The following is a 23,919-nucleotide window of genomic DNA, read 5'->3' on the forward strand; positions in this document are numbered from 1 at the left end:
ATGACATACAAGCAGCAGTAAAACACTAGTATGTACTATGCATCCACGTTACACTTAATTCAAACTGATCAACCAACTCAATTAGATAGAAACCGCAAAGCCTATCGGGGTCCGTTATGCTCATTAGGAGGCTGGGTGGGGGTCCATCTCAGGAAATGGGATCTGAGGCCGACCCCCCCAGTGGTCCTCAGAGTAATGGGGAGACCAGTCGATAGGCATGATTAAAACATGTGACAGGGCTGAGGGGACATCAGGCAGCTGAAAGATAAAAAACCAAACACACACACACACACCAACATCAATACATCGACTCTAATGCTCCCAACAAGCCACGCCCTGGAGAAGCAGGAAGAGAAAAAGATCCTGAGACGTGCGGATCCTGACGCTGCAGATTCTTTTCCAAACTGGCCCAGAGGAGAAGCGGCGTCCCGATCAGCAGTTATTAAAATGAAAGGGAAACGGCCATGGCCACAATACATAAATAAATATGTGGCCTATCGAGGTACAGAACTCCGCCCGAACGAGGCTGCGCCAGGAAGCACAGGAGATGGATGAATAAGCAATGGAGGCCTGCCAATCATATTTTAAACCAGAGAGGATACGTGAACACGCACACAGACACAAAGGGGGGGGGGAATAAGACATGGACCACCATGATGGAGAAAAATGCACATCATCATGTTGTAGATGGAGAGAGAATTAGTGAATTTAGTGATAATCTGAAGTCAATTAATGGAATGTGAGGATGGATGAAAGGACGAACTAACATGAAGTGGTGAGGCGCCGCACCCTCATTTTATTGGTTTGTGGAAGTTTATGGGTAAGAGGAGCTCCGGCCTTGATTACACAGACGTTTTTCAGGGCGTTCATGGCGTCAGGTGAGCTGAACGTTGACCGTTCTTCTGCTGATTGGAGGAAAAAGAGGCGTCCACTCGCATGCGACGTTTTCTTGTCGTTAATTTCTGCCGAAATCCCGACAAACGCTAAACAGCGGTCAAGGGTGTTAGTAGCCTAGTGGGTAACACACTCGCCTGTGAACCAGGTTCAAAACCCACTTACTACTATTGTGTCCCTGAGCAAGACACTTAACCCTAAGTTGCTCCAGGGGGGGACAGTCCCTGTAACTACTGACTGTAAGTCACTCTGGATAAGGGCGTCTGATAAATGCCGTAAAGGTAAATGTAAATTTCGAACGTCCATGCGGACAAGGCCTTAGCGATGGATGGATGAAGCTGTGTGTGTGCCGTCTTTGTGGTATTGGAGGACAGACCTGTTTGTGAGGACCCCTCATGATGTGAGCTTTGGCCCCCTCACACGCCGTCCTCATGGCCTCAAGAGAGGGCGTGCCCAGGAGATCGGTGATTAGGTCCAGCTAGGGAGAAAAACACTGATTATAGCGCCGAACCGCCTCTGCGGCTACAAGTCCCGCCTCCAACTCAGCTGCCTTTTATTTGTGGCGTCTCGGGGGGACGCTGGCTCTGTAAAAAGGTCCAGAAAAACCATCCGGCCCGTCCCAGAGAACTCATAAAACATTCACGATGCCGTATTCATGTCCAGTTACACAACAACAAAAATAACAGAGAGAACAGGCCAGAGAGGCCAAAATGAAAACATATCCGGATTTGCAGGAAACCTGGCAGATATAGTATGTGTGCGTAGCATCTGTCATGTTTGTACAGGGGCAGTGGCGGCACCGTAATCAGAACGTTGCCAGTTCGAATCCCGGCCCGCCAAGGTGCCACTGAGCAAAGCGCCGTCCCCACACACTCCTCCCCGGGCGCCTGTCATGGCCGCCCACAGATTTCTTTTGAAATCAGATTTCAAAGGAACAATCTTAACACTAAACTGCAGTGTGATGTAAGGAAGCACCACTAGATGGAGCTGCACAAACTAGTTGTCAGGCGATCATCAGAGCACCAAATGAGCCAGGATTCCTGCACATATTACATGACTAATTAAAAAGTTGGACTACTTCACTGCATCCATGTCTTGAAAAGACCTAGTGACAGAGTGAGCTGGGTTCTTCTTGGTCGGACGTTCTGACCTGCTGGATGGGACTCTGGGCCTGGAAGAGGATCCGTCGGCCGAGGAGCTCGGCGAAGATGCAGCCCACGGACCAGATGTCGATGGCGTTGTAGTAATGCCGGCTGCCCATGAGGATCTCCGGGGCTCTGTAGTACTGCGTCACCACCTCCTGCGTCATGTGACGCGACTCGTCCAGCTCCTCCACGCGGGCCAGGCCGAAGTCACAAATCTGTCACGGGGCAGACCGAGAAGAATGACAAATGACACCAGGGATTTACACGGAACAGAGAAGCGGCAAAAAAAGGAATTTTATTTTAAGAGAAGCAAAGAAGCACAAGGAATGGCCGCCAATTCCACACAGCCTCTTTGTCGCTGCAACGGTGTTAAATATTTCAGCTTCGGCAGTAATTATTTGTTAAATGTTCACATTTTTTAATCGATTGTCACCACCCAACCAGAACATATTAAAAACATAACGTAAAATGACAAATTTTTTTTAGCTAATTTCTGCGTGAGGACATTTATTACTCACGAAGAACAAGGACACACACACACACACACACACACACACAGTCAACTCCATATGCTGTTTAAAGCTTTTGGCAGTGCATTAGTTAAACGGTTTCTGTATTTTTGTAAATTACGTATTTTGAGGTCAGGTTCAAATGGAAGCGCCCGGGTGCCAGGGGAAGAGATTTCTGGAACAGGAATGTTAATCAGCGTCACACGGACATGAAAAAAAAAGAGAGATGAAAGAAAAAAAAGAACTGACAGAAGACCAAATGAGCGCACCAAACGAAAGCCTGCTGGATGAGACTCTGCCATGCGTCAATTTAATAACGCGCACACACTAACACACACACACACACACACACACACACACACACTCTCGCTCATTAACCATCATTCTCTATCATTCTCTGGACGATCACTCCATCTGTTTCTGAGCCTTTTCCCATCCACACCCATCTCCCTTCCTGCTTCCCAATGTTGGAGTGTCACCCGGGCCACCATGACACAGGGACAGAGCCTGAATCTGCATGCATGTATGAACATGCTTGTGTGTGTGTACAGATGGGAGTGCAAGAGGCTCGTTTGTGTGTGGAGCAGCCAGATTTGGCCGGATCAGAGAGAAGAGATCTGAAGCTGCTGCTGCCGTACTCGGATCTATTACAGCACCACGATCACCAGAAAAACCACCGTGGGAACCAAACAGGTTCATTTACATTCGCGCCATTTGCCAGACGGCCTTATCCAGAGCGACTTACACCGTGCTTTCATGTTGCCATCGATGAAGTGATCAGCTCAGCTTCACTATTCAAACCATGAATACAACCTTTTTATTCACTCTGTATGTAGTTTTCTTCTTGCATAAGTCAGACTGTAAGAAAGTTACAACTTAGTCTACGTTTTCTCTAAAGAGGAAGGTCTCCAGCTGCCGTTTGAAAATACTCAGCGACAGAATGGGAGGTGTAATAAGGGCTGTGAGGTCGGAGGGCGAAACCCCATGATTGGCTCTGTAGGCCAGCGGCATTTGAATTTATTTTGAATTTGTAGAGGCCGGATGGCGGTCAGATGTAGACCAGCTAGAAGGGAGCTACGGTACTCCAGAACGAGTATCTGGGTGGCCGGTGTCGATGGACAAGGGCGGATCCGCCTGATATTTACACCGCGCCCTTCACTAAATGATCGGGTCACCCTACAGACACCGACTCACCTTCAGGACACAGTTGCTGTTGACCAGCAGGTTGCCGGGCTTGATGTCTCGGTGCAGGATTCCGGCCGAATGCAGGTACTTCAGTCCTACAGAGTGAATAGGAAGACACGGGTTCAACCGAGCCGCACACACACATGCAGCATGCGCCATCAGTGACGTTCACAGCATTGGACGGCGCCCTCGGAACAACAGCTCTACGCTACCGGCGAGCGCCTTTCTGACTGCTCGCTCTGCTCTGGTAACGGCCGTGCTCTCGCCGGACTTAGTTCTAAATATGTAGATATGAAATGGATCGCAACTTTTTGTTTGTGTATGTAGCGGCAGGGCGGCTCACCTCGGAGTATCTGATAGAGAAAGACTTTGACGTGGTCGGAGCTGAGCGGCTGCGGGGACACGATGATCTTGTGAAGGTCGCTCTGCATCAACTCCGTCACCACGTAGCTGCACAAGGGCCCTCAGTCAAGGAAACAAAGGGAGTAAAAATAACACACACACACACACACACACACACACACACACCCAGCTGCAGAGAACAACTAGAGAAATACAGCGATGGTCAACTTTCCTCACCAGACTCAGACGTGAACCAACGTCAACACCCCTGTCAGTAATCACTGACCTTTGACCTTGCAAAACAATGATGACGCAGCTTCGTTTGAAAGCGCCCACGGCCTTTCAAGCCTGTTGGTGTGTCAGCAGCACTAAACGTGATGCACCCGCGCACACACACACACACGTTGTGAACGCTGCACCGCGCACGTGTCTAATAGAATTAGTCCCATGCAAACACGCCGCATACTTGATTAGTTCAGTTAAAATGCAAAGCGCCCTTCCCATGAGCCTTTCAGCGGCACGGGACACACACACCACCGTGCCCGCGAGGACGTAGGAGCTGATAGGAGGAGAAGAGCTCCATTCAAGCCTGTTCCCATGGTGCTCAGCAAACAACACAACTGCATACCCCCAAAACACAGATAAACATACAGTCACCCACAGGTCCCCCGTCCTGCCGTGGCTGCATGATTAAACCACAGTTACACATTCATCATCTCGATTCTGGTTCCTGCTGCTATGGCCCTGCCCCCTTTCTCCTCTCTCACCACTGATCTGAGATCAGAGCGCCATGTGAGCCCGTGCAGACAGAAATAAGGAGTCTGGAGACGGGAGGCGCGTCGATACGGATCTTCCCAGGTGGAGATATGTTTTCTTCACCAGGACGAGGAGCTCGCTGTTCATTCGTTAAAAAGGGCCCCTTCCAATAAAGCGGCTTCGGCCAGCGACCGCGCCCTTCCTGGGCCCTGGCGCAGGGTCAGGACGCCCCTCGGCCCGCACCGGACGTATTTTAAGGCGCTAATGAGCTGCTGAGGAAATGGAATCGCTGCTGGGATCAGCCACGCACTTCTGTCCACTTTACAGGCTCAAGGCAGAAATCCTTCCTCACAACCGTGTTTTGGAGGTCGTGGGGTGCTGTGTGTCCCCTAATTCTTTCTGAGACCTGGAAATTTTAGTTTTTTTTTTTAGCTACCTACAGGCCCTATTCACTTCGGCTTCAATTATATAACTGCTGACATTTCCCAGTATTAATGCTATTGTTTCTGGTTATTGATACAGACGACTATTGTGCCTTCACCTTTTGCTAAATTTCTACAAATCTGTTTGAGTCAGCAGTGCAGCTGGCCGCTGAAAGCTTTCGTGTGACAAAGAGGGACTAAAAATATCCGATGATTGTGACGGGTTCGAGTTTAAGGTCGATAAAGTGTTTTGAGTGGTGTACTTTTTTTAAGCACCGGGATATATAAAGATCTGCAGCAGATCCATCCTGAAGAGTGAGCACGACCAGCACCAGAACACACACACACACACACACACACAATTGAGGGCAGATTAAATGAGAGAGCATACAAATGTCTGAAGCAAAAAATACGAACACCTGGCGTTCGTGCATGCACACACACACACACACGCACACACACAAACACGAGTGCACCTGGGCATTCCCTTTGTCTTCTGGGATATTGTGTGTGTCTGTGTGAGAAAGGAGAGTCAAATCAGGCAGAAAGTGAAGGAGCTGAGGCCAGAGAGGCGATAATTACCGCAGAGGGGAGCTGAACATGGCCGAGTTCGGGTGCAGCGATGGTAATTAGAGCACGACTGTGGTGGGTTAAACCCCTGAGTGTGCAAGTGCGTGGGTATGTGTGTGAGTGAGTGAGTGAGTGAGTGAGAGAGAGTGTGTGTGTGTGTGTGTGTGAGAGTGAGTGAGAGAGTGTGTGTGTGTGAGTGAGTGAGTGAGTGAGTGAGTGAGAGAGAGTGTGTGTGTGTGTGTGTGTGTGAGTGAGTGAGAGAGAGAGAGTGTGTGTGTGTGTGTGTGTGTGAGTGAGAGAGTGAGTGAGAGAGAGAATGTGTGTGTGTGACTGAGATAGTGTGTCTCCCCCTCAGGGCATGCAGAGAGTCGCGCTCGTTCAGCACCACCGCAGACTGACACACTTGACCCACGGCCCGCAGGCCGAACTTCCGACTCGCAAAAACCCCCCCTCAAAAAAAACAGAATCCGACCACAGAATTGTTTAACAGACAAAAAAAAAGGTGTTTAATGAGCAGCTGCTCCATGAACCAGCCGCAGCTAAACAGACTGAATGGAGGGAAAAGTGGGTCACATGACCACGGTGCGCATCTGTACCTCCTTCATCGGAGAGCAGCAGCCAATCGGAGCGCAGGAAATAACCCGAAACCTAAAAATAAAAGGAATGAACCAGGGGGGTTGCTCTCCAGAACAATAATTTCCTGCAATTTAAGCCTGATTGGACTAAAACGAAGGCACACTCTAATATTTCCATGATATTAAAAATATTTATTGGCTAAGAGGCTTAGAAAGGGCACGTCGGGGAGCTGTGTAATTTCCATGATTAAATTATATGCCAGAGTAAGGAGCCCAAACCCCATTCGGATTATTCCATACAATTTCCAGCCAATAACAGAGAAGGGGGAAAAAAAGCCGAGAAAAATGAGAAGTGGGGCATCAGCACTTTCCTGCTTTATGGGATATAAATGAAAAAGAAAGGCGGAAGCGCAAAATGCAAAGCGGCGAAGGACCCGTCGGACGAGAGGTGAGAGGCGGTTTATCTGATCTACCCACAGCTATGCCATCGGCATAGTTGGGACAGGCATCGGTCAAATCATACAAGCGGGAAAAAGAACTCCACCTTTTCCAAGGGAATTCTGGGTCTTATAGGCTGGTCCAGAGAAGACCCTTCTCCCACGCTCCAGCACAGGCCGCCTGTCGATCGGAAACCCGAGACGGACATCTTCTCACGGAGCGCCACGATCCGGACCATAATCCCCGGCAACGGGACCCGGGCGTGAAACGCATCACATGGAGCCTCTGAGGCCGTTTAGGATACATTTCCTCGAAGTAGTCGATGTGAGGAGGCTGCAGAATGTCAAGAGCGGACAGGACCTGCGGAGACACAGGGGGAGGGAGAGATACGGAACAAGGTCAGCTTTGTCAGCAGTTGGAAGCGGGGCGGTGACATCAGCACAGACCACGTGATCACGAGCCCCCTCTGGCGCGGGTGACGGGCGCGAATGAACCGGCCGAGGCCGGCAGCCACGGGGGGGCACACAGACACACTTCCAGAGGGCCGCCGAGATGTGGGGACCTACGTTGTCGTGTTTGAAGAAACACAGCATCTTCAGCTCGCGGAAGACCCTCTTGCAAGAGACAAGGTTCTGGAAGACGTTGGGCATTTTTTTGAGGGCGACCCGCTTGCCGTCTCTGGGATCGGTCACAGACCTGGGGGGAGAGGAAAAAGGTTCAGAAATGGTTTGTTAAATGAAAACGCCCTGTACCACTAAATACAATTTCATTTCATTTAAGGTGGTTGTAGCCTAGTGGACACAAGTCACAGGTTCAAACCCCACCTACTACCATTGTGTCCCTGAGCAGGACACTTAACCCTGAGTGTCTCCAGGGGGGACTGTCCCTGTAACTACTGATTGCAAGCTGCTCTGGATAAGGGCGTCTGGTAAATGCCGTAAATGTTAATTCCCGGTGTGTCAGTGGCAGATAATTCCAACCACGAGGAGTAAACAATCATGTTGGTTACAGACATCCAAAGCAGGACAAGTGAAGGTACTTGAACGTGAACAATCATCGCTGTTCTGCACGCAGAATGAAATAAAAATTGAGAAGGGGACATTTCTGAACTGAAAGAGCGTGAGTCAGCATGACCAGTTTCCGAATTCCAGAGAACAGAACATCAGATAGAGAAGAGGAGAGACTGCAACTGATAATCGGTCCCAAAAGATGGATGAGCTGGAGCAGAAAGCAACACTGCCCAGAAGAAGACCCCACGTCCTCGTCAGCCATTCTGACCATTAAGGAGTGATGAGAACATTTAGAAATCGTCTTGTTGATAAGAAAAGTTCTGTCAGAAATAAACGCATGTATGTATGCCTTGTTTGGAATATAACTAACGAAATGGCGTAATGCACAAGGACTGTGACACATGCAGATAACTGAAAATGTACAAATATCAGGTTTTTTTGCACCCAGAGAACTTCCCACCGCTCCCCTAAAACATTATCTCCGCTGACCGTCATAGTGACGCCGACCACTGCAGGTGACTGGATGTAAAAAAACAACTTCCTGTCTGTGCCATACATTGTTCTTGGTGAATGGTGTTGATGACGTCATTTCCACTCAACTCCTATTGGCCGCTCTCCTCCTCATTAGCATTTAAAGCTACAGAAGGTGATACGGCGCGTCCTGGGGAATCTCATTGTGGGACTGGATCAAAGTGGCTGTAATTCTGCACCAAGGATGAATTTCGGAAAGAGGCTCCAGCAAGACCCATACAAAAGCAAAGAAAAATATTCATAACAGAAGAACTTTAAAGATTGATTCAAATACAAAGTAAAATTGGTCCATATATCATCATTAATGGATCATTAATGACGATATAGTAGTGAGGTTCACGTGGGAATAGAAAGGGGACGAAGGAGAACGTGCCAGAGGGAACACCAGTCATGTGACCATAATCAGGATTAGATAGCAGGCGCGAAGGTGAACAGGCGGGAGTGAGGGAGTCAAGAAATAAAAAAGTGAGAGCGAGAAGTACAGAGAGTGACCTGGACCAAGGGCCACTATAACCGGGCTGAACACATCAGACTGAAGATAAAAGCCTGGCCGCCGTGTCAGATCACAGTAAAGGACACGTGCTGAGCAGAACTCTAATCATCAGCTCTTCAAAACGACATGGAGAAAAATATAATAATGAAGTCAGTTTGGGCCGCTGTTCCTGAGGCTCCTGAGGCAAGGTTATCTGAAGTTCAGCAGCTCTTGGGAAGGTGCAGGGAGTTCTGACACTCTTCTGCACCTCAGCTTGTGTAGTTAACAGCTACCAGCTTTCTCGGGCAGCATTGGCTCAAGTAACGGAAAGGACCTTTCGACCCTGATCGTCACCTGCCAAAATATCTCCCAGTGTTTGATGGGCTCCGTTCCTCAGGTGCTCTGTGGTGGAGCTCCACCACCCTGATGGATTTAAATATCCTTCCAGAGCGGAACATTTTATATACATTTTTTTTTATTTTTCGACATTTGTGGAAGCCTGATATTCCATGGGAACAATTTTAAATGATTAAAAAGCAACATTTTCAATCAAATGTCTCATTTAATGAAATGAACAGAATGACTTTTGGACCATCTCAGCTAAACCAAAAATGTCAGACTACCCCCCCCCAGGAGCAACGAGGAGGCGTGAAACCCCCCTGGAGAGTGTGACCCACTTCGGCGGATCCCCGTGGGGTTTCCTCACCCAGAGAGAGAGACAGAGGAGAGAAAAATCTCCAGTGGGAAGAAAAGAAAAGACAGGAGCAGAAAACACGGTTTCATAAAAATCCAAAGAGCCCGGTGCACGCAGCCTTGCAGAACCATGAAGAACCGCGAGGAACCATGAAGAACCCTATTATTTCAGTTGGGCATGTGCATGAAGGTCGAGGAACCGTTCCCCTGTGAGATAAGCTTCCTTTTGGGACAGGACAAGGACTCAGAAAGTCAGTTATGAAATCTGAAACAGTTCATTTATCATTCAAATGTCATTATTTTTTAAAAATGGCCCATCTTCAAAGGACAAATGGTCCATTTGAACCATCAACACACCTAATCTCATATTAACCCCATGTTATAAGTCTACTGTAGTACTGAGGTCAGGTAGATCATATCAATATTACAATTGTTATCTGTAAAATTACAGGATAGTCACACTTTTAATGCAAAGACCGAGATGAAGAAGAAAGGAAATGAATGACAAATTATTAAATGACTTATCTGAAGTAGTTACTCTATCGATATAATGTTACTGTTACAGCATGGGAGACCGCAGATGGGACGTGGACACCAGTAAATAAGCCCCAGCCCTCTCGCCAGCTTCAGTCACGTATTTACGGGGGCTTAGTTCTAACATTGGTTTAATATTTGTTTGGATTTGTCGCAACTTTTCTGGTCCCTCCTCATGTCAATGGAATCAGATTTGTGCCAACATTTTGAAACAAAACTTTCCTAATATCAAACAAAACTATGACATTACAATGTTAAATAAGAGGCTGGGGAGTGTTGGCCTAACGGTTAACACGCTGGACTCTTAAGCGGTGGCCTAGCGGTTAAGGAAGCGGCCCCATAATCAGAAGGTATTTGCCATTACTTTACAGCAAATACTACATTATTTCATAAAGTCCATAAAAAATTTATTAGATACTTTGGCTCAGTGAAACATTTACATTAATTAAAGATATAACATATATGGAGCTGCATGCTTAATAATCCTGTAGTCCTATATCCATACAATAGGGTATTAACAGAAGAGCCGACGCCCCTGCTGGTGTTTTTTTTTTGAGGGGACGTATGAAGGACCCCTGGAGATGAAAAAAAGCTGTTAATAATTGATCATATATTTCCTCATTTTATTTCTAAAAACTCATAAAGCTATAATGGTTCAGGTATGAAGGAGTAGTAGGAAAAGATCGCGTGTAAAATGCAGAATGGTTGGTACCGAAGCAGTGAAGATTTTTTTTAAAAAAGTTCAGCAGGTATCTGCAGGCCTCGCTGAGAAACAGGAACGCCCGCTGACGCTGCTGGCTTCCGTTCCTCTGCAGCATCGCGGTCGCAACCTTGCACGCGCAATCCTGACACTCGCCAGCACGCAAAGGGCGCATCAAACATGCGAGGAACAAGCATGTGTTTCCTTCACGTTTAGAACTCGAAACGTTCAGCCTTCATTCTGGTCCAGGGTTGGGTTAGCAACCAACGTCTAAACTCGAACCAGTTTAATGTCCTGAACCATCACTAATCAAACACAGGAGCCACGGCCCAATTAAAGGCCTTTCATCTCGGTACGGGACGGAGCCGAGCCGCACGGAAGATGAAAGCCACTCGCGGGCAGCTTGATAATGAAGTTAACTGGAGCCAGAAGCTGCTCATGCTGCACGTACGGAACCGGTCGCCATTGCAGAGCTCGTTACAGTGCCAATTAACAGAACTACTAACTAAAACCACCTAACTACGTAAAAAAAGCCAACAATCAAAGGCTGGGGTGAAGGCCTTCTAATTCTACAACTTATAATCTTATTAGACAGTAAAACATACAAAAAATGACTAATACTGCAGGGGTGGGGGTGCAATAATGACAGCATATTTGCAGACTTCGTCATTAGAAATTAGGAATGTAAATAGAAATATTTTACAGGGCCCTTTTCTTCTTTATAATGTAAAAAGCCTTCAAACATTTTTAATACTGATTAGCTAGTCAGAATTTTCACGTTGTCCATTAATCAGTCCCATTCACCATAAAAGCTATTTAGTTCACATATCTGGAGCTGAAAATAAATAATACTTTTTCAGACCTTTTATACACACACACACACACACACACACACACACACACACATACATCCTCAAGCAAGAGTCTCCATCCATGGTGCATCTTATAGTTAAGGCTGCACTATTTATTTACACCTTTAGTTTTAGTTGCACTAGAAAATGCTGAAGTAGAGATAATTACCAGTTAAAATAATTTATATTATCTGATCTCGTTTCTAAGCGACTCCGCCCATGACAGGGAGGCCTTCAGCTCCAGTTTACACAGAGTGGGTTCCCGCTCCCTCCCAGTGTCCCTCACCAGTTGCCAGTGATGAACGCTTACTGATGTGTGCAGGGCGAGTGTGTGTGTGTGTGTGTGTGTGTGTGTGTTATGCTGTGTGGGGACACACTGAGAGCTCTGTTTGTCCTCGTCCACTGGGATTTCTCTAATTAATCCACATAGCTTAGCCTTTCACCGCGGCGACATCCAGGGACTTTTATCCCACTGCGGATCCCGCCGCTTCCACAGGCAGTGAGAGAATTACGTAAAGGACGCCAGCGCGCCGCAGAGCTGCCATCGGCCCGCTTCACGCCAGCTGGCAGCCCGGAAAGGCAGCATTCCTGAAATTTCCATACGGATGCATAATAAATCAAAGGCCTGGTGACGAACAGGGCGTGCAGGGTCACAAAGTCTGTTTGAACTCTTCACACACCGTGAGTCTCTGTGTAAAATGAAACCGAGCTGGAGTGTCTGTCTGTGTGTGTGTGTGTGTATACACTACTCACAATAAGTTAGGGATATTTATAGGAGACTTAGTGCATGTCGTACATATGGCGTTTGTTTCACTTCGGACATTTTTGGGATAGGGAGGTAATTGTATTGGGGTGATAGACACACCTCAATTTGTGTTTTCCATGTAATGGTCTCATTGTGTACATTGAGGCCAATGCCAAGAGACAACCGTTCTCAATGTGGCATCAATTTCAACATTCTGAGGGTATAAAAAAAAGCTGGTATTGACAGTAAGTCATTCCAAGTTCATCATCCAAACTGCCATGAACACACAACGTCACTTATTAGACCAGAAGCGTCACCTGGCCATGGTGCGCCTTTGGGTCGGTGGCAGGCGGTCAGATGTTGACTGGCAGAGTTCATGACGGACCCAGGAGCGGAGCCCCACGAGTGACAGTCCGCAATGATGACCAGAACCTAAGGACCTGTGCAAATGTGTCCCCCCAGCATAGCGCACGGTGTGAAACGTGTCCTCTGCTTTTAACCCATCACCCTTGGTGAGTAGTGGGCAGCCATGACAGGCGCTGGGGAGCAGTGTGTGGGGACGGAGCTTTGCTCGGTGGCACCTCGGTGGCATCATCATCCCCCAATTCCGGCAGCACACCCCCAACTTTCTGTTTATGGATGATAGTGCTCCACCACATCCTGGCAGAATTCTCACAGGTCGACTTCAGGAACTTGGGAGTGCCTCATATGGTCTGGTCATCAATGTCCCCCGACCTGAACCCCATAGAGCAGGTCTGGGACCAGTTGAAGCAGAGACTGAATGATCGTACCCCAACCCCACGTGACCTGACAGAACTGCGTGGAGCACTTGTGGAAGAGTATAAATTATAATTTTTCTTCATCTAGCACCTACCAATCTCTGAGCATGCTCTTCACTGACAAGTTAGGCCTTATCAGGGCTCTTAGTTTGTAAAGTCAATATTCTATAGAAATCGAACGAGAATTGCTGGTGTCTTCCTCTTGTAAGTCGCTTTGGATAAAAGCGTCTGCTAAATAAAGTAAAGTAAGTAAAGTAAAGAGTGGAGCGCATCGCCTCCGAACAACATCATGATGCTGCTGAGGAGCATTGAGGAGCATAAGACGTCGCCGTCAAGGCGGATATCCCAGTTATTGTCTCAATTTTTAGAGTAATAAATATTAAACTTATGAAAATGGTGTTTCCTCTCATACATTATTAGTAATATCACAGGGAACTACTACATATTTCATTAAAATTCAGAGCAAATTGGAAAACCAATCACGTAAATTACAATATCCCTAACTTGTTGTGAGTAGTGTGTGTGTGTGTGTATATATTCATTCAACTTGTGCGTTATCATTGGCTCCCTTGAATAATGGATTTTGTGTGTAACTTGAGTTAAGTGTTCATTCAATTATTTAAAACTCCCAGTGCTTTAGCAGCCAAACAGGCCCATTTACTTATTTAATTGACACACACAATTTACACACGTGAATCATTAACGACCGAGCAAACGGCAAAGTTTTATTTCCACCAAAGACGAATACAGGAAGTAGGACAGCGTCCGGATTCTCTTTTCTCTGCACCAGAAGCTGAATTCTCTGCTGAAGCCACAAACAGGCAAATGTTGCCCTGCCCAGTACGGCACGAACTGGTGTTACTGGTGCAGCTGGGAAAAAAAACTGCCGTACACGTGCGTCTGAGGCGCTTTAAAGCGGTGGGCGGAGACTAGAGGTGTTGAAATGAACCTCATGATCGATTAAGTCATAATGATGTATAGTGGCCGCCCCGGGTCGGAGTTTGAAAAACAACGGTCAAAGTTGAAATTGGTTGAGCTTCGACCGCTGCACACTGTGACGTATTTTTCACGCGACCAATAGCAGTCAAAGGCCATGGGGCAGTTCTGGCCTAGCGGTTAAGGAAGCAGCCCCGTAATCAGAAGGTTGCCGGTTCGAATCCCGAGCCGCCAAGGTGCCACTGAGGTGATACTGAGCAAAGCACCGTCCCCACACACTGCTCCCCGGGCGCCTGTCATGGCCGCCCGCTGCTCACTCAGGGTGATGGGTTAAATGCAGAGGACACGTTTCACTGTGTGCACCGTGCGCTGTGTATCACAAGTGACAATCTCTTCACTTTATTCTTTATGTAGAAAATGTATGGGATGCATCGCGATGCCTCAGCCAATCACCTTCCGCTCTGGCTGCTCCGGGCCGATGACCCAGTTATTTTCCAATTCTCCAATAGAAAAAGGTGAAAATATGAAGTCGTGCAGGGGAACGTCCCTTCGGCAGGAGAGGAAGCGGAGTCCGGTGGGCGGGGCGGATTTTAAGAAAGCGTTCCGCGGGGGCAGGGAGAGCTCAGCGGCTCACGTCTAATCTCGCCGGAGCATCAGATTAATGGGATAAAATTGGGCGACGCGGACAGTTATTAAAATGATGTGCGCGCCCGTGAGGAAGGCAACATCCGTCCCGCTCCGCTCTTCTGCTTTTATCGTTGCTCCGCCCACAGCTGTTATTATATCTTTACTAAAAAAAAAATACCCGTTAGCATATTTGTAGAAGGTTTGCAAAAAGATGCCGAATGGGGTTTATGGACAACTCTGCTCCAGTATTCAAACTAATTAGAATATTTATTTTGCTGTGAAACGTGAAAGTTCCAGGTTAGCGAACAACGCGGAACCCTGCAGAACGTCCTGGGACTAATTTGCAGAGAAGGGGAATCAGTGACAGGCCATGGGGTTAATAAATCACGATTTTATAAACCAGTCATTTATCTTTATAGCGACGCAGAGCCTCCAGGATGGAGGTTCGGCGCCATGGTGGACGTGGTGATCATGTGACCGGGTCATCCCTCGTCCGCATGACCTCGGCACATACTACGCCACCGGCACCGCTGGTTACATCAACGCAAAGCGCGGCAGCGCCGCGACGAACGACTCCGGATTGTGAATTATTTATGATTCCATTACTCCGTGGAGCGTGAAAACGTCTCAAGCGCCTATATTTATAAATCGGAACGCTTGTTCTATGGGGCAACGGAACCCCGAAATGTCCGACGGACCGCTCCTTTCTGCTCTCTCCTCGGCAGCTGCATTTTAAAACAACGTGGTACCGTTGTAACAGTTGGGCCCTTGTTCACCTCGACATCAGCCGGTTTTTCTTCATGGTTTACTGTACTGTAAAATTCTCGTTCGATTTCTATAGATTTTGAGTTTACAAAACTAAGAGCCCTGATGAGGCCGAACTTGTCAGAACAAAGAACACGCTCGGAAATTTTTAAGTGCTAGACGAAGAAAATTATTATTAATATTTTTTTTATTTTGTGCAGAGTGTGCGTGTGTTAGTTAGATTCGTCTGAAATACTTTTTTTTTTTGCTTCTTGAAGGTGGTGGTAGTCTCGGCTAGTCCAATGGGACAAGTTGTCCCACCTGCCAGGGACAACAAAGGAGAACAGAGTCGATTGGGACCGGAGGCCCCGTGAAGAGGGAATTTTTAAGTCTCATTTCGTTTGCAGATCTGAGAGGGCGTGCAGGAGTGTAACTAGTAGTGTGTTGGTGTAAGAGGGAGAACTTCCATTTACAGCCCTGTAGGCAGCATCAAGGATTTAAACTCGATGTGAGCAGCTACCGGGAGCCGGTGGAGAGACGGGAGAAGAGGCGGCCACGTTTTGGACCATCTGGAGGGGTTTTATGGTGACCGCAGAGGCTCCGGCCAGGAGAGAGTTACGATAGTCGAGTTTCGAGAAGCCTGTTGTGACAGAACGGTTGGGATGTACTGTACTCATCCAGGTACCCAGTACAGCGCGAGTGCTAATTTAATAAAAACTCTCGGCCTGATGGCAGGTGGAAGAGCTGGTGAAGCTCAGGGCACCAAAAAAAAAAAAAAAAATTCTGTATTCCAATTAAAAACGGTTAGAGGCGCTGCGGGTGGCGGCCGACTGGGATTTACGCTTCTTTTGTGGTGGCTAGAGAGGGCATGCAGTGCGGCATTCGCCCCGCCCTGCAGGCGCATCACAGTCACCTTCAGGCCTCCGGCAACGTAGCAACAGAAAAGGGAGGGAGGGAGGGGGGGAGGGGGGGATTAATTAATTCATTAAAAATGTTATAAATTAAATAATCAGACACACCAGAACTCAAAATTATTCGAATCGAATGGAGCGTGAAAACGTCTCAAGCGCCTATATTTATAAATCGAAACGCTTGTTCTATGGGGCAACGGAACGGAAATAATCAGACACACCAGAACTCAAAATTATTCGAATCGAACGCAGTTTTTCCACCACGTTGCAATCAAGGGTGAATCGGTTTTTTCATGCAATATTTCTGCCTGCCACTCATTTTGTCTTACAATGTAGAACTCGGATGAGGTTTACTAGCTGTAAGAAAATGAATTTGCTCGAACTTTAATAGAAATGTTGAGAACACACACCACAGGTCATGCTGATCCCTGATCAGCATCGTCCCGTCACCTGTACACAGAGTGTGTGCGTCAGGGCGCTTTATTTCACCACCCACGGTCTGTCAGCATGTGAGTGTCTGAGGGGGACAGAAGGGACAAATCCAGCCTCCCTGTCCCAAGGCTTGGACCCGCACACGTCGTCATTAGTCCCCACTCCAGTTCCACCGTTACACACACATACACGGAGAGCACACAAAAGGTAAAGTCCTCACACAAATAGGATGAGGATGAGGATCAGGAGAGGAACCATATGGCTGAGAGAGGGATTTTCGGGGAAGGTGAGGGGGTGAAGACACATAAGCCACAGAGTGAGTGTATGAGTGAGTGAGTGTGTGTCTTTAGTTGGTCTGATCAGAGAGGCAAACACAAGGAAACAATGTTCTGCATTCAAAATCAAACCAAAAATGAATAAAACTCAGGACACAATTTAATACAAGTTCAGCCTTGGAACAAAAACACCACAATGTCAATTAAATGTCAGTTTTTTTTTTGTTTTGTTTTTTTTTTAAGAAAGTGAAGTGATTGTCATTGTGATACACAGCAGCACAGCACACGGTGCACACAGTGAAATTTGTCCTCTGCATTTAACCCATCACCCTGAGTGAGCAGTGGGCAGCCATGACAGGCGCCCGGGGAGCAGTGCGTGGGGACGGTGCTTTGCTCAGTGGCACCTCGGTGGATCGGGATTTGAACCGACAACCTTCTGATTACGGGGCCGCTCATTTACAAATGAATGGGAGCCATTTGTCGGTGATTGAGGTGTTAGTTCCCAACCAAGGGGCCATTTGGCCTACCTCTGCTAGAGCTGAGGGGTTCAGAAAAACCTGGTACTTCTAGTGTTAACCGCTAGGCCACCTCTGCCTCAGTTGAGTATGATGTTACACACCTAATATCTTGAAGACACAAATTAAACAAAAACTGAAAAGTCTGTCTGTTGTCAGTGTCATTATATTAAACCACACAATCCACACCGATTTAATATATTCAGGGAAAACAAGCAAAGAAATGAAAAGTAAATGTTAAATGAATATTAACTTTCTTTTTGAAAAAATGTATGTGTTTACTATGCATGGACCCAGAAACATGCTGGTATTTCCCATGACGATCTTGTGATGTACTCAGCTCTGGGTGGGGTGGGGTGGGGTGTGGTCAGGGGAAGGTGCAGACCACTGATAACTACCATCAGGGCCACGCCCAGGGGGTCTCCAGTCGAAACCCGCGGCAGGAAAACAAGAGACCACGCCGCTCTTATTCCAATCATAAATCATCAGAATCAATAGATTCTGTTTACAGAAACCTAATTTCAATAGGTTTCAGAATATTTTCTAGATTTTTGCTTTAGTGAGGACAAATGATGCGGTCTAAAGATAATAATAAAATAGATTTTTTCCTGCTAGGTGGTTTGGTTTGAGCGAAACGTGTTGAAACCAAAGCAATGAGCAGCACATATTAATATATGTATTTCCCCTCACCATTTCCCCGCTCCATTTGTTGCCCAGTAACTAATAACCAAGTCATGCATCTGAAATTGGACGAGTTTAAAGGCTTGTTAAAGGGAGAACGATGCTGGAGTAAATAAGAGCCGTTCAGAGAGCCAAATGAAACTTATTAAAAAAATAAAAGGCCAAAAAAAGAGAGACAAAAAGCATCAGATTGTTTTTTTTAATCGAACATCCGTCATCCTGACCATTCTGGCAACACGGCGAAAACATTCATCCCCAATCGCGGCAGGGACGGGCCGACGAAATGGGCGGCGCCAGATTTCCCTGCAGATGTGGGCGTTGAGAGCGGAAAACGACGCATGATTGTGTCGGCGGCCGCGCCTTCGTTCAAATCCGATCTGATCCAGAGGAAGAAACATTACACCCTTAAAACCGCAACGATTACGCTCCATCTCTCGCGCCCGGTGGGGGGTTGGGGTGATGGGCGAGAGTGCGATACAGACCAATCAGAGGAACCAATCAGACGCCGCCGGTGCAGAATGGGAGCTGGTCTCGCTTTTCAGAAGATTTTGCGTTCATCTCCTCGGCCAACTCCCTTCTGCTGAAGAACGGAAAAAAAAAAAAAAAAAAAAAAAGAAAAGTGGACGTTGTCTCGACTCGTCTCTCGCTTTCCTGCTCCCAAGTGCCTGATAATCAATCCCCACCCCCCGCCATTTCCTCAGGATGTCGGTCTAATCAGCTCTGGCCTTTAAAATAGCCCTCACTTATCCTCACTCATCCCTCCCTCCTCTCACGGAACTCCATCCGTGTTCCTGGCAGCGGCCGAGTCCCCACCCCAAATCCCCAGTCCTCCTCCCCCCCGCAGGCCACGAGAGCGCCAGCCCATGTTTCTGTAGGGATTGTGTGGGGCTCTTCTGAGAAAGACAGCTGGGAACATCAACAAAAGCACCGGCCCAGGGAATTCTGGGAGTGCAGCATCACCTGCTGTTTGTGACAAGATGGGGACACGTTCAAATCCGCGTTTGCAGGAGAGGTGGCTGCATTGGAACGATGCTGGGATGAAATCGGTCCATATCAGGCTTCTCCGCAGACTGACCATCTCATTGAACTAAAAAGGTGCAGAGTGTGAAATTCGTCCACTGAACCAAACACAGAAACACACAGATCCTGCAATTCAATAGGTAGTAGCCTAGCGGGTAACACAATCGCCTATGAACCAGAAGACCCAGGTTCAAACCCCACTTACTACCATTGCGTCCCTGAGCAAGACACTTAACCCTGAGTGTCTCCAGGGGGGACTGTCCCTGTAACTACTGATCGTAAGTCTGGATAAGGGTGTCTGATAAATGTAAAGGTGTCTCAGAACGCATTATAAAAAATGTAAAAGAAGTTTTTGCTGATGGGAAATTTTTGCCCATTCTTGCAGAAGAGCATTTGTAATTTATACCAAAGGGTCCTCCACACCCAACTCGCCACTCCACAGCCAGCAGTCATGTTGGTGTAGGAAGTGTCAGGCACTATGTGCACTAAAATGTAATTATTGTAAAGTCCGGACTACACCTATAAGCCGCTCCAACTGATTTTTAAAAGAAAAGAGAAATTGTAAATAAATATGTAGCACAGGGCCCCCACCCCCTGAAACATGAGATATTAACAGGGTAAGATGTTGCAGGAAAGTACTTTGAACAGTACGAAAGTGGTCTTCTTCAGTATCGGAGTGAACAGCCTGAACGCGCATTGAGCAATTCTAATTTGATTTCTGATGCCATTCTATAGAGATATCGAAATAAAGATTACAGCATATAGTAAATTCTGTCATATACAGTACAGGCCATAGGTTTGCACACCTTCTCATTCAATGTGTTTTCTTTATTTTCATGACCATTTACATTGGTAGATTCTCACTGAAGGCATCAAAACTATGAATGAACACATGTACAATTATGTACTTAACAAAAAGTGGAGACCTGGCCTCCACAGTCACCGGAATCTACCAACGTAAATGGTCAAGAAAATAAAGAAAACACATTGAATGAGAAGGTGTGCAAACCTATGGCCTGTACTGTATATGACAGAATTTACTATATGCTGTAATCTTTATTTCGATATCTCTATAGAATGGCATCAGAAATCAAATTAGAATTGCTCAATAGCCATTGCAAATTGATTATATTTTAGCTAGATGTGAACTAAATAGAGAACTTGACGCTACAGTAACTCAGTATTATACAGGGGTAAGTCAATACATTCGCATACTAATTCGCATAAATATCCCAGATACACGCATCTCCAACTTCAGCGTGCCGGCATCAGGGGTTAACTCCTCTTCACCTTTGCTTTTCGTCTGTGCTGGGGCAGGGACAAGATGACCAAAAAAAAAAAAAATAAAAATAGGTTCTACGCAGAACAATGGAACCTAAAATAACCTGAGCGGACCCGGTGGGGGGAAAGAAAAGGGTTAACGGACCTGATTCCTTCTACCATCACAAACACACTCTTCAGAAAGTAAGCCGTGGCAGAGCCGTTGTAAAAAGCCTCTCGTCTCCCACCCTTTCATGCTGGCAGCACTAAAAGCTCCGGGCTGTCCGCGGCATTACAGCAGAAACAAACAAAAAATAAATAAAAATATGAAGGCTTAATAATGCATGAGTCAGCCTGGGACAACCTGACAGAAAATGGACTCGGAGGGCGTGGCATTATAGTCACAATGCAAATACAAATGGCAATAAAAAGGTGTAAAATGCATCCAACAGCAACTTGCATTTGCCGACGAGTTGCTAGGCAACCGAAGACTGTTAATAGCGCAAAATTGTTTATGTAAACGATTGTTATGAATCCACGTAATTATGCCTGAAAATTTGGGAATTTTATTGTAATCACTGCCATTGTGCCAAAAAATGTCCCTGAACAATGGCCCTAAATAGGGGGGCTTATTGCTTTAATGCGATGCAGCAACTATTGTTTTTAATTAGAATATTTCCTGCTTGTCTCTTTTTGAATAGTTGCTGATTGAGTTTATTAAAGTGGCCTCAAGCACGTTGGTCAAAAAAACGGTACACACTTGACCATGCAGCAATATGTAAAAGTGATTAAACAGACCAAGCGGCATTTAGCCATTATTAAACTCATTGCTGAGCCAAGAAATGCATTTACGTTTTTGCATTACGGACAAAAAGAGACCAAAAAAAAAAAAAAAAAGATCAGGACCATCATAACATGGTAATACATCATTATATGGAAAACACTCCAGGGTCTTATGTTCCATTTCGCTTCCATTTCCCCACTACTACATGTTTACTCAGCTTTTACGATGTCAGCGGTCATGAATGGTCAGCAGGTTTCCTAATTAATATTACTATGAAGTAGTAACGGTACGTAACATGGTCACCATTTAACTCCAAATGACCAAACTACTATTTTGCCACTTTTTCGTTTCACCCTGTAATGCAAGGTTAACGCATGTGACCAACTTGCAGGCCGTCCCACCGGGCTGAGGTCATGCTGGGCCGCAGGCGTGTGGCAACTTGTTTGGAGGTCATCGGCAAGACTGTTGAGAAACACAGGGATCTAAAAACCGCCATACCCCGAGAAAGTTCCTTCTTTACAGCCGATCCCGCTTCCCCACGCCCATGTCGCCTGGCAACAAGGACCCCGAGCCTCCGTACGGAACGAGCAGGGTTCCTCGCGCAGGTCAAAGCATCTGGGGCATCTCACGCCTCCACGGGAGCCAGCATGCGTACACACGGACATGTGTTCATCACGACGCTTCCGTTTTATTCCCGAATGAAGCGTCGCCGAGGCTAAGACTGGCTCCGACCGAATCCGTGGCGCAAGGTGACCCGTCCGGCGTGCCGCCAGTCCTGGTCTGAGGCTACGGCGACTTTTGAACTGTGATCGCCGCGGCGGCGCTTGTTTAGAAGGCGTGGCGCTGGTTGGGCTGCTGGAAGAGCTGTTCTTCAGAAGCGCCCCGATTCCCAAACCGGAGCAATCATTTGGAATCTCCAGAGAATTCTGGCCGCTGGAGCCCCGCCGCTGTGATTCCGGAAGCTTCCGGAATCACAGGTGCAGCCCCGCCTCCCACACAATCAGAGATTTCAATATCTCGACTGACACGCTCGCGCTCAGACTTCATTTTCCCAAATGCATCGTAAAGTCCACAACACCCCACACGCCCCTTTTAATTCCCTGAGGTTACTAAGCAACACAAACACATGCTGATTTATCCCTCGCCGTCACCTGTAACCACGGGAACACCGCCTCCCACAATGCACTTCAGTTTAGAGAATATGCACACAAATGAAAAAAGTAAAACAGTTTTTTTATTTTTCGGGGTTAAGTACAGTCTGCACAATTTACGTCTGAACTTGAAACGACCCCGTGGAATTCCACACGGGCCGCGTGCGGCTAAGCACGTGACATGCGGCCCACGCCAGGGCCGGAGCAGCCGCAGCCGCAGCGCCATTACTCAAACGTGACACGCAGGGACCCTCCAGCCAATATGGCCGCTCTCGAGCCGGGACTGTAAATACCTTCCGGGCGCGGCTCATCATCCACACTTACTCCATCGGCCCTACTGTAGAAATGGCGAAACCCCGCCCACCGTCCACCGAGAGGAGGACACGGGCGGTTAAACATCAAGAGTCCCCGCTCCGGGTTTAACCACGCGCCGTTTTTATCCCTCCCGTCAGCCACGCACGGGTTTACTTCCGTTACTCGTCGGTACTTTTGTATTATTTATACAGCCAGTTTTCAACCTTACGGCTACGGGCGGGATTATCTGGACAACCCTGCGCGAATAATGAGTGTGGAAATACCGAAATGCTGCAAACTTCGTTTTCCGACGCATTCTCCCATCAGCCCCCTGGACACTGGCTGCCCAACAACCAGCACCACTTCTGAATTTATAGTGCCGTAAAATAGAACAATGGCGTAACGCTACGGAAAATCTAATGGCAAATAGATGCCTGCAGAGCAGCCGGCAGATTCCTTCCAGAAGGTCAATACAAACCTTCCTGCACTGGCTTCTCTTTTATGCTTCTGTCGTTAGAAAACGGTGGGTTTCATTTTCTGTGGGTGTATTTATGAGCCGTAATAACCCTCAAAAGCGAAGATTTCATGTAAAAAAAAGGGATAAAACTGGTGAGGTGGTGTCTGTATCGCTTTAAGAAGGCGATTTGTTCTCATTTTTGGTTTAATATTTGCTCGTTATATCTCCATCAAGCCTGTACCCCTTCAATACATGACGTTCTTGCTCAGTTCCCAAAGGAACGTCATCAAAGTCGGAGCCGGTCGTCCCAGTGGGATTCGCCGCCACACCGACCTTCAAAAGTTCAAAAGACGGTAAATTTCACGCAAGCGACTGGAAAACCACGCACAGGCTGGAAACTCCAACTACCTCCAGGAAGTCGAATCTCGAGTCGCTGCGACCCTCCTCCCCGCGTATGGCGAGGTGCGAGGCTCTATTTAAAAGGTCCCGCATACAAGACGTGCAGAAACACGGAGGTCGGGCCGAGGCGGTCCGGTGGCGAGTCAGGCGGAACCGCGTACGGCCATCATTAGTGCTCGCTTTAAAACGCGGCAGGTTCGAAACACAGACACATAAACACCTGGCAACCCCGACGATTAAAAAGTCCCTTAGAGCCGTAACACCATTAATAAACCGGAGCAA

The 23,919-nt window shown here is 47.2% G+C and overlaps 1 protein-coding gene across 2 annotated transcripts in view; it reads right to left on the minus strand.

Moving 5' to 3' along the window:
- The window catches only part of nlk2 (nemo-like kinase, type 2), a 35,620-nt gene that overhangs the window by 8,370 nt on the left and 3,331 nt on the right, over window positions 1-23,919 (minus strand). For both annotated transcript variants that reach the window (XR_003751632.1, XM_029000258.1), the window contains 6 exons: window positions 7,403-7,532; window positions 7,141-7,196; window positions 4,077-4,183; window positions 3,743-3,828; window positions 2,045-2,254; window positions 1,271-1,372 (listed from right to left, as the gene is read on the minus strand). Coding sequence is in view for 1 of the 2 variants with exons in the window: in XM_029000258.1 (XP_028856091.1) it covers window positions 1,271-1,372; window positions 2,045-2,254; window positions 3,743-3,828; window positions 4,077-4,183; window positions 7,141-7,196; window positions 7,403-7,532 (691 nt within the window). In the remaining variant the exon portion in view is untranslated. The remainder of the gene's footprint in view (window positions 1-1,270; window positions 1,373-2,044; window positions 2,255-3,742; window positions 3,829-4,076; window positions 4,184-7,140; window positions 7,197-7,402; window positions 7,533-23,919) is intronic.

Source organism: Denticeps clupeoides, chromosome 13 (genome assembly GCF_900700375.1).
Source record: "Denticeps clupeoides chromosome 13, fDenClu1.1, whole genome shotgun sequence".
Taxonomy (NCBI): domain Eukaryota; kingdom Metazoa; phylum Chordata; class Actinopteri; order Clupeiformes; family Denticipitidae; genus Denticeps; species Denticeps clupeoides.